Below are 15,823 nucleotides of genomic sequence, written 5' to 3' on the forward strand. Positions count from 1 at the left end.
AATAAAAAATCATATAAAAATATTTTATATTTTACTTCGTGATTAAGTAAGTATTATTTAATAATATTATAAATTTTTTTATTTTTTAAAAATATTTAAAATTATTAAAAATATCTATATAAAAAAAAGAATTAAAAAATACACATAAAAAAATACACTAAAGCTCCAGCGGGAGACCCCAGCGGTAGCTCTAGCATTTTCCTTTTCTTTATATATCTCTCTTTCTGACTCCGATCTCTAGGAAAACTCCTGCACACAAAAGACACGCGCAGTACGTACAAATGGATCCAAGCCATCTAAAGCCAGACCCAGATCAGATAGCTCTTGAGGTTTTTCCCTACCTTAGAGTATTCAAAGATGGAACCGTGGAAAGGATCGCCGGGACCCAAGTCGTTCCCGCTGGCGTCGATCCTCAAACGGGTGTTGAATCGAAAGACATAGTCATCGCACCAGAAACCAGCGTCTCGGCCAGACTCTACCGTCCAAATCTTCTGGGAAAGAACCACAAAAAGGTTCCTCTAGTTGTCTACTTTCAAAATTTTAAATTATCTATTTTAAATTAATTTAAATCAATATTTAAATTTTTACCATTTGATCAAATTTGGAGAGTTATGATGAAGGGTTAGATTTAAATCCTAAAAAGTTTCATGTTCGTCTCGCTTTCTCTTTCTCCCTCTCTCACTTTTTTTTTTTTTACCTAGTGATTAAGGAAGTGTTTTTTAATGATGTTGTGAATTTGTTATTTTTTTTTTAAATTTTTATGATGATTAAAAAAATACATGAAAAAAACAAAAGGTTAATTGGCATCCTAGTATAGTAAGGTCGGTAATGATAGAAGTGTCAGATCGGCCAGACAACAGTAATTAATTAGTTCATATTTTATTATTATTATTATTATTTAGTTTTTATGTTTGTACTATTTATCTGATTTAGTGAATGCGCTGATCACTAGAATGACCTTGGTTATTTTGAAATTAGTAGTACTTGTGTAAAATCCTGTATGACGTAAGATTTTATAATTGATAAAAAAAAGCATGTTTGTCACATCTGTCAAATTGAAGAAAAAAATAAAGTGTAATTTCGAATATTAAAATAGTCTAATGTATAAGAATAAAATTATTATTGATTTATATTCATCATTTATTATGAAATTTAAATTATATTAAAAATTCAAATTAAATAGATAGTTTTTTTCTCTTAAAAATATACAGTAAAATTTCATCATTTATTTAATGATGAAAATTTAGTATTTTATAAATTAAAGTTGATTTTTGGTGTATGATATAATATTATTCTCTTAAAAATGTTCGGTAAAACTTTATCTTTTATTTAATGATGAAAAATTAGTATTTTATAAATTGAAGTTAATTTAAGTGTATGATAGAATATTTATATTTAATTATCTATTTTATGTTAGTTTAAATCAATATTTAAACTTCTACTGTTAAATTAAATCTGAAAATTAAATATAAATGGTTGGAATTTAAAATCCAAAAATCAATATTTTTCCCTATTTTTCCTTTCTCGCTCTCTCTCATTTCCCACGAACGATTATGGTATTACGTCACATATTAGCATTCACACAGACGAACCCCAAAAGAAATAGAAAAACCAAACAAATATGCGGAAAAAAAAAAAAAAAAAAAAAAACTCCTTAGTACTGTTCATCATTACTGTTGATGAACAGTAATAGGGATATGCGAAAAAAATAGTATTTTTACTGTTCATTACTGCTGATGAACAATAATAAGGATAGTATGCGAAAAAACATGCGAAAAAAACAGTTTCTTTACTGTTCATTACTGTTCATCAATACTGATGAACAGTAATGAATATATGCTCTTTTAAGATATAGGAAGATATATATAATTACAACATTTTCATCAATTAAATATTATAAGTTTGTCATTAATTTATTTACAAAAGTGCCATTAACGAGATACAAATATAAAAAGTTGACACATCTTTAACAATAATAATATTGGGTCAAAAATATTTTTCTTTTCACAAAATGGATACGAGAAATTAAAAAAATAAATAACGAAAAGGCTTTTCAAGTTCTAAATAGCTAGCAAAGCAATAAATTTTCGATAAAATCTATAAGTCAACTTTATTTATTTCTTTCATATTTTAGGTCATATATCAGTTTAAAGAAATCAAACTCTAAGAGTATTTTCATTAGTTTGATCAAATTTATCTTTAAAATTTAGTCAATATCATATTTTTTTATATTTACCTATTCTATTTAAATCCAACCCCCCACATTAGATTATTCATTCATTCTCTATATAATAATAAAATATTATTAATTTAATAATTTTTTTATTTAATTTATTTTTATCATATTTTGTATCTCTACCAAGTAAATGTTAATAATAATTATATTTTAATTAAATTAATATTAAAAAAAATCATATTTTCAAAAGTCATTTAATGCTAATTAAAAAAATATTTGATCAAACTCATTTAAAATTCTATCTAAATTTGTTAATTACAAACCAAATAGTATTTTTTATTGGAGTACTGAGAAACTAATATTTTAATACTTGTTTGGAGTGAGAAATTAGTATTTTAATATGTTGGTGAATCAATTGTGATTTTCTATATTTGACCAATCATTGTAACAAAAGTCTAAATTATTTTAGATTTACCCAATTTAATGTAGGATGTTTTTGACATCAATTATATAAATTTTAGCCAATTTTCTCATTTGGTCAAGCCAATGAGAATGCTCTAAATGATTCTAAATTTTTCAACCACTAAAATATATTCAGATAATTAAATCGAGTTTTAAAGCCAAATAACATGGTTTATTTATTTATTTCATATTTTAGTACCCCCACTTTTTCTAGTCTTGCACATAACTGATAATCGATGCCATTTAACCCATAATTCGGGTAAAAAATAGATATTAGGTTATTTACCCAACCTCACCTGATACATCTCGGAATAAAATCAGAAATCTCTACTTCTGATTCGTTTCATCTCAAGTCAATTATTTTGAGTCGAGTTGAGTCGGTAAAGCGATTTTCTTGTACACTCTTAATTTATTCGTTTATAACTATTATGATTTTTGTTCCGTTTAAATATAAAAATGATTTCATCTCATTTCATCTTATTAATATAATTTTTTTAAATTTTTACACAAAATAATAAATAATTTTATTTTTTCAAATCTTAAAATAATAATAATATTTTATTTAACTTTTAATTTTTATATATTTCATTTTATCTCACCACCGTCAAAGGGAGACTTTGTGTGCTTCGGTAGTTGGGATGTTGGAATTCCGCTTTTTATTGATCTATTGATGGCTGGAATTCCCTGTTACCTAACATGAAAGTGCCATGCATGAAAGCACTTTCAAATAAAAATTAATAAGCAGCCACTTATTTTGACCCTTAAATAAAGAAACGCATGCAATTTAATAAAGCCAATATTAGTTGGTGGGTACGTACTTCATCAACTCTCACTCACCAAACCAACAACAGTTCTTCAATTTTATTTTATTATTTTTTTAAATCTAGATTCAATGTTTTAAACAAGAAATATAGATACATCACGTAATTTTTTCCGGATTTATTAATTTTTATATGAACTTTTTTAAAACATTAAATACCTAATAAATATTATAAATTTTATTTAATTTTTGCAAGCAAGTTTGATATCTCAACATACTACATTTTTATATATATGTATATATATATTATGGATCCAGTCAAAGCACCAATAGTACTTATTTGGAAAATGTGCTCGCCATAAAAAATTATTTATTTGCGACCAGTTATTTCTTACGAAATGATTATTTCTAATTAAAATAAGTCTATTTTTATCCCAAATAATCATTTTGTAGCAAAAAAATAGTTACAAATATTTGTTTTTTTTTATAGTGACTACTTAATCCTCTCAATATTATCGCTCAAACTTACCGTTTAAATATTTTATTTAGGGATTAAAAAAGTAATTATTAGTGATATTATATACTTTTTTTAATTTATTTTAATGATTAAAAATATTAAAAAAATATTTATAAAAAATTTAATAAAAAAAATAAACTACACATTTATGCTAGGTGGCCCGCTAGCACCACCCTACTTTTTTATTGCTATGAAATGCTGTATAGAGTCTATAGACTAAAGATGTGCGCGACCTTGGTAATCCTTTTGAAAAAAATAAGCCAATTGTGAAAAATATTTTTTTTTCTTTGTGGGAGTCTTTGGCTATATTTAAGTGCTGATATAATTTCTGATGATTTGAATTAATTTATGAATAGTAATATTTTATAAATTATATTAAGATGTATTTAAATATATAAAATATGTTAAAATTATATATATTTAAATATATAAAATAGATTGAGATATATTTAATTTTTTTATAAAAAATTTAAAAATAAAAAGTTTCATTAAAAATCTGTTTAAGATAAATTAAAATGGGTTTGAAATCCGAACATGTCCTTGAGATGCTTTCTTCTATTGTCTTAAAAAAACGATTGAATTTAAAGATGACTTGAAATAGATTGTGAATAGTAATAATATAAGTTATGAATAATAATAAAATTTGAGAGTTAAAGTTGTTGAATAGTAATAAATAATAATAAGATGAATTGAGATAAACTGAGATGAATTTCGAATCTAAACATCTTCTTAAAGACTTGTTCGATAATAATAATAATAAAATAATAATCATATATCTGTACCCTCACATTCCAATAAAAGATGATCTGTAGAGAAAAGTCAACTATTGTCGGTGATAATAATCAGATCTCTCCATCTAACGTCAATTATCCATGCTTAGTAGGGGTGTAAGGTTGGAGATATTTTAAAATCGAATTGATATATATAGATTTTGATCTGATTTTTTTGATATATTATGTAATATATATAATATAGAATATATATTAAAAAAATTCTATTTACAGTCTTTATTTAAAAATTATATTTGTAAGTTTTTTATTAAATGAAAAAAAATTATTTTAAGAAAAATATTTTTATAATTTTAAAAATAAAATTACTTAAAGTTAATATATCGTCCTCAAATGAGGACCGTACGTAACACTGCTCGTTGTTCGTAGCGTTGTAATTTTCTTTATATATCTCTCTTTCTGACTCCGATCTCTAGGAAAACTCCTGCACACAAAAGACACGCACAGTACGTACAAATGGATCCAAGCCATCTAAATCCAGACCCAGATCAGATAGCTCTTGAGGTTTTTCCCTACCTTAGAGTATTCAAAGATGGAACCGTGGAAAGGATCGCCGGGACCCAAGTCGTTCCCGCTGGCGTCGATCCTCAAACGGGTGTTGAATCGAAAGACATAGTCATCGAACCAGAAACCAGCGTCTCGGCCAGACTCTACCGTCCAAATCTCCCGGGAAAGAACCACAAAAAGGTTCCTCTAGTTGTCTACTTTCATGGCGGAGCATTCTGCATATCTTCGGTCGCTGATCCTCTCTACCACCACAGTCTCAACATGCTGGTTGCTGATGCTAACGCCATCGCCATCTCCGTGGAGTACAGTCGGGTCCCGGAGCATCCTCTTCCTGAGGCATACGAGGACTGCTGGGCTGCGCTCCGGTGGGTGGCTGCCCAAGCTGTGGGAGATCATCACGAGCAGGAGCCATGGCTCAAGGATTACGTTGACTTTGGAAGAGTATTCTTGGTGGGAGACAGTGCCGGTGCTAATATTTCGCACCACTTAGCCCTACGAGCCATGAACTCCAAACTCCCCGGAAACCTAAAGATCCTCGGCATCGGCTTAATCCATCCCTACTTCTGGGGAGAAAGCCCCATCGGTTTGGAGGTCACAGAATCGGTGAGAAAAGCAATGGTGGACAACTGGTGGCGCTACGTATGTCCATCTGAGGACAAAAGCTGCGATGATCCGCTCATCAACCCCTTTACCGACGAATCTCCGAGTCTCGCCGGCTTGGCCTGCGACAAGATACTCGTCATCGTCGCCGAGAAAGACATCCTGAGGGATAGGGGAAAGCTTTACTATGAAAACTTGGTGAAAAGCGGATGGAGAGGGTCGAAAGATATCATGGAAACCCAAGGAGAAGATCATGTCTTCCATATCTTTGATCCCAACAGCGAAAAGGCGAAGAACTTGATTAAACGCTTGGCTTCGTTCATCAATGAATGATATTTATTATTATCTTTCCAGTCGTGTGAATGTGTAGATTTTCTAGGCGTGGAAAATTGCTGCTGTCACTGTTAATTGGCTTTGTTTATAGAAGAAAAATAAGCAGACGTAAAGCGACCTTTGCGGCAGATCATATCATCATAATCTCTTGCTATATTTGTCTTGCTTTGAATTCTGGGGTTACTAATATTAATCCATATTTTCTGATTCTTTTATGTTAAATTTTAGTTTTGCGATAAGTAGTCGATGTATTCACTTATAGTTAGATTCAAAATAATTTAAAAGAAAATTAAAATATCAATAATTCTTTAGCATAGTTCATATGGAAAGCTTGTACATCAGAGTTGAGGGTCTAAAAAATAAGACTTAAAAATAAATTTTCTCTAAAATTTATCATCTCCATTCATGCTGAGAATAATATATTAATTGGCATGACTTGATATAATCAAAAAAATTAGTCTCCATGCATCCAACCTTTTAGGAAAAGAAAATTTTTATTTTCAAATCGATGTGTAGATCATAACTAATAAAGCACTTACAAAAATAAATTTTAAAATTTGAATATTACAAATTAAATCTTATCATTTAAGTGATCAAGATGATGTGTTCTATACATCAGCCTAGAAAATAGAATAACTAATCTTATGAGAAATATTAGTGCAATTTAAAAACATTTACACCTCACATCATCCATATAACATGGCTTGATTAATTATAAGATTCAAATTTTAAAACTTATATTTCTAATCAAATTATACCAAGTGGGTGATAGTGTATAGAGTAAAGATTTTATTCTTATTATACACTACACCCTTCTGCACTATTATATTATTATCTTATATCTTACATATGATTAATATGATAATCTCGATCAGTCATTTAATTTATTATTTTAAAAATAGGAGTTATTGTAATGGTTGATGAAGAAGTTGATATGAGTATGATGTGACAAGGGCAAGTCAGTAGGGGACCAAACAAACTTCCAGAATTCCAAACACCCCAAGTCAACTATACATGGCATCATCCCAATACAAGAAACTTTTGCCCAGAACCTCACGGTCCCCCCAAACATCTCCAACAAGCTGTCAATAGCATGTCTACGAATCAAAGAGGAAATTGATCAGCTTATCAGCCAAGCAAAAGCTCTTTCATGGAAGGACTTACAATTGGGACCACAGTTGGGTACAACAAATCTTTTCTCCAACTTAATGTTGATAGGTAAGCTTATTTCATCAAAGCCTCTTACCAAGAATACCTTCCATGTTACTATTAAGGCTGTGTGGAGTTTTGTGATGGGTCTTATGATCGATGACATTGAAACAAACACGTTCCTCTTTACGTTCCCATTAAAGCAAGACAAGGAACGGATTCTGGATAACAGACCAGGGAATATTAAAGGTTTCCATATGGTTCTTAAGAATAGGCTATCTGGTCTTAGTATACAGGGAGTGAACCTCAAAACGTCCGTTTTCTGGATCCAGACACATGAACTACCTTTAGAAATGCTCACCAGTCAAAATGTTGAGAGAATAGGTAATGTGCTAGGAAACCTTATTGAAGTTGACAAAGCTTCAATTTTTGGGATGGCCTTAAAAAGGTATCTACGCATAAAAGTTGAGATTGACATTGAGAAGCCACTACCAGAAGGTTTTGACTTGAATTGCCCGGGGAGAATGGCAAAAACAATACTAATCAAGTATGGAAGGCTGTCTGATTTCTGTTATGCGGCATTTTAGGTCATGTTGGTCAAGCATGTTCATCACATGCAGTTGTCCCAGAACAATCAAGGTACGAGCCCTGGATGAGAGTAGAGCACTCAAATTATAGGTGTACCCCAAGACAATTGTTAGAGCTAAACCTAGTCGTAACAGGTCTGCTGCTGGACATGCAACTACCATCTGCTACAGAGGAAATAGTGCAACATCCAAGGCAGAACCTAGTCGTAGAGTAGGGCGTTAATATCTCCAAGCCAACTAATAGGACAAGACCAGAACTAGTAGTTCTTCCACCAGTACACATAATGGAAGGAAGGGCAAGCATGACACAAGTGAGAGTTTCCACAGAAAAAACTTTCTTTAGCAAAGGTAAGGGGAAAATGTTTGTTGATAAAGTAAACTGTTACTCCAAGCTAGAAAATAGTGCAAATACCATCAATGTTTTTCTAGCATCTCTAATGCGGAACCATGGAAAAGCCATGAGGGATGGCAAGCTGCAAAGGGAGTTGATCTTTAGATGAAACAATTGAAGCCGTGTGGAATGGATGATGAACAGTGGGCCAAGACAAACCCTGCCAACCCAATTAATTCCACCAGCCCTCACTAATTGCCCTGACAAGCAATCCACTTTGAGCCCTTCATCACACTTACCCCACAAGATCTTCTGCAATGTGCAATAGGCCACTTCAGCAATTAATGCACAACACATGCCACTCCACCGAAGCCTACTAAAACCAAACAAAGCTTAGCATATCCCATCCCCACTACAAAAGCCCAATAAACACCTAGCCTCGAGCCCATCAATTTATCACCAAATCCTAAAAAATTTTGACTTTCTTGGAGGCTCGAATTTCAGTGCTCAATCAATCTCACCTCAGAAGCCGAATGATGATCCAACAGTAATTAACCAAGGGCCTGTCTTAACTGAAATAATGAGCCCAAAATCACTTAAAGAATTTTCCCCTAAGAGCCATCCCAAAAACCCCACACTTCAGGCTCGCTCTCCCAAACACATCTTTAACACCCCTGCAAGTGGGCTTGATGCAATCCTTCAGACATAACCCAAAGATCTAATACCCCAAACCCACATCACTGATACACTCTCACAGAACACATCACCATCTTTATCCCTAGTCCCAATAGCGTCAAAACTGATCAAACCAAATCCTCTTCCTGCGAACACCCCCAACAAGATCACACCGAAAAATCCAGTGGAAAATTAGGCTGAAGATCCCTCTAAAGAAAATAGCAGTGGTATTACGTTCTATAGTCTCTTGCCCTAATTCACATTCCGAGATTGGGAGACATTGGAGATGCAGACCAAACTGTGGTAGCAAAGAGACGAGGACTTGGAAGGATAGAAGAAGTGGAGAAGCCTACACAAAGTTTGGCAGAGGATGGTAGCGAAGCTGTTGTGGGTAAAGAAGTAGCGTCTGGTAATGATCCTCTCTACGCTACTCAGAAAGAGATTTTTGTTGATGAAGAGGCAAAGGTGGCGAGCCCAAATCTGCTACCGCCCCAGACATGAGACTATTATCTTGGAATTGTAGAGGTTTAGCCCGACCTCTAACAATTCGTAGTTTGAGGGCTCAAATCAGGAATCATCATCCTGATTTAATTTTCCTTCTTGAAACTCTATTAAGTGATAAAAATACAGCTGATATTGTAAATAGCTTAGGGTTCTCTATGTATTTGCATGTCCCTCCCCCGAAGAAATGGGGAGGTTTGTTGTGTATGTGGCGTCTGGGTATGGATGTAGAACCTATGCACGTTGGGAGTAATGTAATGGCTCTATTAGTTTACTTGGATCCTATCCATATGCCATGGTTACTACTACTAGTTTATTGTCCTGCACAACCACATGAGAAACAAGCTTTCTAGACACTGGTCAACTCCATTCCTGCAAAAGTCCAATCCTAGGTCTAGGGGATTTTAATACTATGCTAAGCCAAAAGGAAAAGATAGGGGGGATGAAGAAATCATAGCTACCATTAAGCAAACCCCCCTCTTCAAAATCTCATGGCCCTGAAGGTTTTACTGGTTTTTTATAAACATTACTAGGAGGTAATCAAAGAAGATGTCATTCATACTATCAAGCATTTTTTTTCTTACTGGTCATTTTTTGCAAGAGCTTAATCACACGCACATTGCATTGATTCCAAAGACTGATTCTCCCAATATTGTTAATTACTTTAGACCAATCAACCTCTCTAATGTGTGTTATAAGGTCATAACAAAAATCCTAGCTAGTAGGCTTAAATTGGTCCTCAATAGATTTATCTCTCCGTACCAATCTGCCTTCATTCCTGGTAAAGTCATTCAGGACAACACCATTGTTGCTCAAGAAATATTTCACTTTATGGAAAAAAAAAAAAACCAGGAAAAAAGGGTCTAATGGCTATAAAAATTGATATGGAAAAAACTTTTAATTTTATGGAATGAAATTTTCTTCTTAGTGTCATGAACTGTCTAGGTTTTCATCCTACTTGGTTAAACTGGATCAGAAATTGCATCACAACTGTCTCCTTCTTTGTTCTAATAAATGGTGAATCCTGTGGGCATTTTCAGCCTTCCAGGAGATTAAGATAAAGTGACCATCTTTCTCCTTTCCTTTTCATTATAGGAAGTGAGGTATTTTCAAGACTAATGACTAGGGAGGAAAGTCTGGGTAACATAAAGGGTATAAAGATGGAAAAGCAAGGCCCTCAAATTACTCACCTTCGTTTTGTCAATGACCTCATCCTCTATGGAAATGCCTAAATTAGAAATGCAATTTTCATCCTAAAATGTCTTCATAAATATTCGGCTTGGTTGGATCAAAGGATTAATAGAGGCAAATCCTCTATTCAATTTAGTAAACCAACCCTTTCATCCACATTTAGAGAGAATGGGTCAATAATGGACTTCAAATTATCCTAAAAAAAATCTCAAGTACCCTGGCACAAATTTGAATCTAGATAGGAGTAACAAAAATCTTTTAAGGAAATCAAGGAAAAGATTCAGAATAAGTTGGCAGGTTGGAAAACCAAGCTTCTTTCCCAAGCAGGTAGAACTACTTTGATTAGGTTAGTAGCTAGTTCCATCCCAGCTTACACGATGTCCAGTATTCTCATTCCAAAAACAATTGCCTGAAGCATTGACAAATATTTTATAAGATTTTGGTGGGGTTTTGATCCAAAAAATCTCACAATTTCACTCCCAAATCTTGGAACTCTATTTACAAACCAAAATCAATGGGAGGATTATGCATCAGGCTCACCTCAAGTTTTAACAATGCTCTCTTATGCAAACTAGGGTGGTCCCTTCTTTGCAAGGACACAAGCCTTTGGAAAATGGTTCTTTTAAGCAAATAGTTGAATAATAATTCTTGGCTAGAGGCTCAAATCAAACCAAGTCACTCAAAAGTTTGGAAAGGATTGATAAAACAAAGAGAATTTCTTGCCTCTAGCTTATGCTATTAGATTAATAATGGAGTAAGTATCTATGCATGGAAAGACCCTTGGATCCCCTCTCTGTCTCCACCTTTTCCCATTCCATCTTCTCTAGTTATTCATAAAGATCCTACTCTAAGGTTTCTGAGTTAACAACTGAAGAGCCAAGAAGATGGAATATTTTAATGCTTCAGGCCCCCTTCTCTAAGGAAACAACCAAAGAATATTGTTATTGAAGCTGACTCTCAGGTGGTAATTTCAGCTTTGGAGCATCAAAGCCACATGAACTCAGACTGGATCACAGAAGGCTTGATAAGAGATTCACGAGTACTACTTACAAGCTTTGAAAACAAGAAAGTAGTTAAAATCCATCGAGCTCAAAATCAATGTGCACGTTCCATTATGCAATGAGCATCCTCAAACTCTGAGTTTGGAGAAATACCCAGAATTAAAATACCACAATGTCTACTAAATTTTCATAGTAGGAAAAACTCACCAATCTACTCTGTCTATTAGTTAGATTAAAATTTAGTAAGCTTTCAATCAATGTATGTATCTGGATTAGTTTCATCTTGTATAATGAACCCTTTGAAGTAATGGAAGTTTATCGGTTTGGAAGATGAAAAAAAAAAGAGCGTAATGTGACGAGAACAAAATAATAATAGCGTATAACATAACTCATGATCATCTCTTTTATAAAATTTGTTTCAATTTTCATGTCGTATGCGTGCACTAGGGGTGTAAATTTAAACAGGTAAACCGGCCCGGCCCAGACCGAACCGGACCGATTGGTTTAGTTTTGAACTGATCTGGTCCGGAACCGGTTCCTCTATTATGAAAACCGGTCGGATCCGGTCCGGTTTCGGTTCTGTAGTTTTCGGGACCGGACCAGACTGAACCAGACCTGTTTGAAAAAATATATATATAAAAATTAATTTTATATATTATACAAAATATTTATATATATATAAGTTTTATATATAATATAATTATATATTAAATTTTTATATATAATATATAATTATATATCACATATGAAATAATTTCATATTATAATTTATAAATTATAATATAAAATATTAATCTTAAATATGAATATTTATAATTTATTTGATTATATGTTATTAATATAATTATATATAAGATAATGTTATTATAATTTATAAAATAAAAGTTGAATCTAAAGATGAAAATTTAATTGATCGTATGCTTTAAACATAATATATATTAAATTATTAATAATATTTTATTATATTTTTTTTACATTTTAAAAAAATAAAAAAATCGGACCGGCTCGAACCGGAAACCGGTAAAATCGGAAGTACCGGTTTATAAGAATAATCGGAACGTAATTGGTTTTGAAAAATACAAAATCGATATATATCGATTCGGTTCTAGATTTTGTCCAAAATCAAACCGAATCGGATCAATTACACCACTAACGTGCACGATTACGCGCGATTGAATTACTTCTTGTTTGTTCGTTTGTGATTTAAATATTATTATTTCTTAGTTGCACATGGTTAATACCTGGCCAAGGATATTTAAAAGACATGCAATTAATATTATATGCACGCTGGTTGACTAGCTCGATACCTGCCAAACATCCAAATGGCACGTGTGTCTCCATATAAATATATATATATATATATATATAAATAAATTAATGTGTAGTTATTTTTATGTATTTTTTATATATTTTGTTGATGTAATTGTTATGTCAATTTTTTTAATATAAAATAATTATTTTAATCAATTATATTATTAAAATACGTAAAAAAATATACAAAAATAACTATATATATTTATATAAATCCTAAGCAAGTTTGAACATATATCGTCCTTTTAAATATTATAAGATAAAAGCACAATTAAAATATTTACCATTTCCCAAAACTTTTCATAGGTATTTCCCGGCACTCTCCCAGTTTCTGTCTGTACCGGCCATCATATATGAGAAGTTGAGAACGCCCTTCGTGATAGAATGTTTGGAGAATAGATGAGATAATAGTTTAATGAATAATAATAACATAATTTGTGAATAATAATAACATAATTTGTGATAAATATTTATTGAATTTTAAAAAATAAGAGAGAAAAAATTTAATAAAAATTATATAAAGTTAAAGTATTGTTAAAATATTATTTTTATTTTGAGATTTGAAAAAAGTAGAATTGTTTTTTATGTTTTGTTTGAAAGTTTGGAAAGTTGTAATGATTAGTTTGCATGTGTTTGTGTTTGAGTGATATTTGAGAAAGAAATTAAATGTGATGATATAAGATAAGATGAGATGAAATGAAAATTCTTTCTGAACAACCCCATATATAGAGTGTTGATCTAAACCTATTCCAATTTTTTAAAGTCCGTATTTTTCAAAGTTTTGAATACTTTTTTGGTGACCATTTTAGTTAAGGTACTTGAATGAAATATTTCTATATCAGTACTGTTTTGGATACCATTTTAGAATAGTTTATATATAAATAAATAAATTATATTTCAAAATAACATCAATGCAAGTCTTAAAAAATTAAAACATATATTTATATAATTCAATAATACTTCTAAATTCTCCATCTAGCTATTAAACAAAATAATCACTCATCTTTGTCACAAAAAGGGGAGTAGGAATTTGATTTTCAGTTTTCGAGAAAATTGGATTAAAAAAATTAAAAAAATACTTTTTAGATGTGAGAATTAGAGTAAAAATTATGAAAATTTATTGAAAATATAAAAATATAAAATTTCGGTCAGTACACCAAAAACTTGCTGGTATTGTTCAAAACGTACCGAAATGACCGATATTTAACCCGGTATAAAATACTTATCTCCCCCATACTGGAACAATTACCGGCACAATAAAAACTAGCCGTATCAACTGATATGATATTCAAAACATTGTTATTTTTCCCCTTCAACAATATAGATGATGTGCAGTTTACAACACAATATGGGCTTGGGTTTCGAAGTCTAGTCTTGGGCTCAAAACTTAATTTTCTGAAACAAGTTCCCTTACATATAGTTAGACTGGTTGGGCATATATATTAGTTAGTGAGCATCAAGTACTTTTGGGATTGTAATATTTAATTATGGACTCGACCAATATCATGTCCAGTAGCCGGCCTTTTAAGTGTTTAGGATTTGGATGATCTTCTAGCTAAAAGTGCCAAGTATTAAGCTTTGCAAATCACTCAAATTTGGAATTTATTACAGCTTAGTTGTATTGTACACTCCTATCTTAGCTCCCTTTAGATTTTCAACGCTTAATTAGGAACAATGTGATTTATTGAAGAAATATGTTACAAATTGGAAAACTTAACTTTTATATATACCCTCCAATCAAAAGCTGACACGAGAACGATCCCGCGTGAGGTGGTTTACAGTCATCTCACGCCGGGTGGCAAGAACAAGCTCAAACGGGTGGCTTGCATTTGAGATAAGTTGTCAAATGATAAAGTGATATAGATATATAATATGATATATATATATATATATATATCATATCATATTATATCTTATAAGTATTACTTTATCATATTGTACATATATATATGATTATATCATATAAGTATAATAGACAATATGACTATATCATATTACTAAATTATCAGCGTGATATATCATGAGCTATATCAACGTGATATATAAACTAACTAATAATAATTAAATGTTCGGACAACTATGCATGATGTTCGAATACTTTTAATCAATGTTCGTACGTAAAATAAAGGTGGTAATTATTCGTTCGAACACCACCTATATTTGTTGGCGCCTCACAACTTCTAGCATGATGTTTTTGGCCAAGCCCTCAAAGAATGTGTAACCATTTGAATGGTTATTTATTCACGTTCGAACGTGACGACCCTGAAATTTCACAAGCGGGAAAAAGTTGGCACGCACAAAATTTTCATGTTCGAATGTACTTTTAAAACCATCCAAACAAAAAAAATTCAAAATTGGATGCGTAGGTGATGAGTTTTGCAAGCGTGATAAGCTTTATTTTAAGTTAAACGATGTCGTTTCGTGTTTGTGTCGCTGTAATAACTCTAAAATCTAATTCTTCATCGAGACACGCCCAAACTTACATATAACCGTCTCTTTTTCATGCTTTCATTTGAAAACTTTCTATTCCTTTATTCATGTAATATTGTTTTTTTTTTTTTTAATTTCATAATTTCATGGTATTTACTAAATGTGGTGTAGGTGATCATTTGTGGTATATTAGGTCGATTTGAATCTGCATCTAAGGTTAATATTCCTATTTATCTAAACTGTTGTTTTGGATATATAAATATTGTGTATGAAATTAATTGGCTTGATTTTTTTTGTATTGGCTTAATTACTTTGTGGTTTATTGGTATGTTTATAGTCGAAATTTCAAAAGTAATTCTAGTATTTGTTTTGTGATGTATACAAAATATTTGTGTTAATGTGGAAATAAAAGCCTTAATTGGTGTATGTTGGTTATCTGTTTGGCAGTCTGGAAACTGGGTGTAAACCGTTCGAACGGTATCTACAACTATTCGAACGTGAGAC

General features: G+C 31.6%; 1 protein-coding gene across 1 annotated transcript; it reads left to right on the plus strand.

Annotated features, from left to right (window-relative positions):
* Positions 1-441: 441 nt before the first annotated feature.
* On the plus strand, positions 442-6,358 carry LOC108987610 (probable carboxylesterase 2). The gene is made up of 2 exons (XM_035690583.1): positions 442-512; positions 5,120-6,358. Exon 2 carries the CDS (start codon positions 5,160-5,162, stop codon positions 6,141-6,143), a length of 984 nt encoding a protein of 327 aa, XP_035546476.1. The 5' UTR covers positions 442-512; positions 5,120-5,159; the 3' UTR covers positions 6,144-6,358.
* The last annotated feature ends 9,465 nt before the right edge of the window (positions 6,359-15,823 follow it).

This window comes from Juglans regia, chromosome 6 (genome assembly GCF_001411555.2).
Source record: "Juglans regia cultivar Chandler chromosome 6, Walnut 2.0, whole genome shotgun sequence".
Taxonomy (NCBI): Eukaryota; Viridiplantae; Streptophyta; class Magnoliopsida; order Fagales; family Juglandaceae; genus Juglans; species Juglans regia.

Excerpts from the sequence above, each read along its gene's own strand:
- LOC108987610 (XM_035690583.1), top strand. The coding sequence starts at position 5,160 with ATGGATCCAAGCCATCTAAATCCAGACCCAGATCAGATAGCTCTTGAG.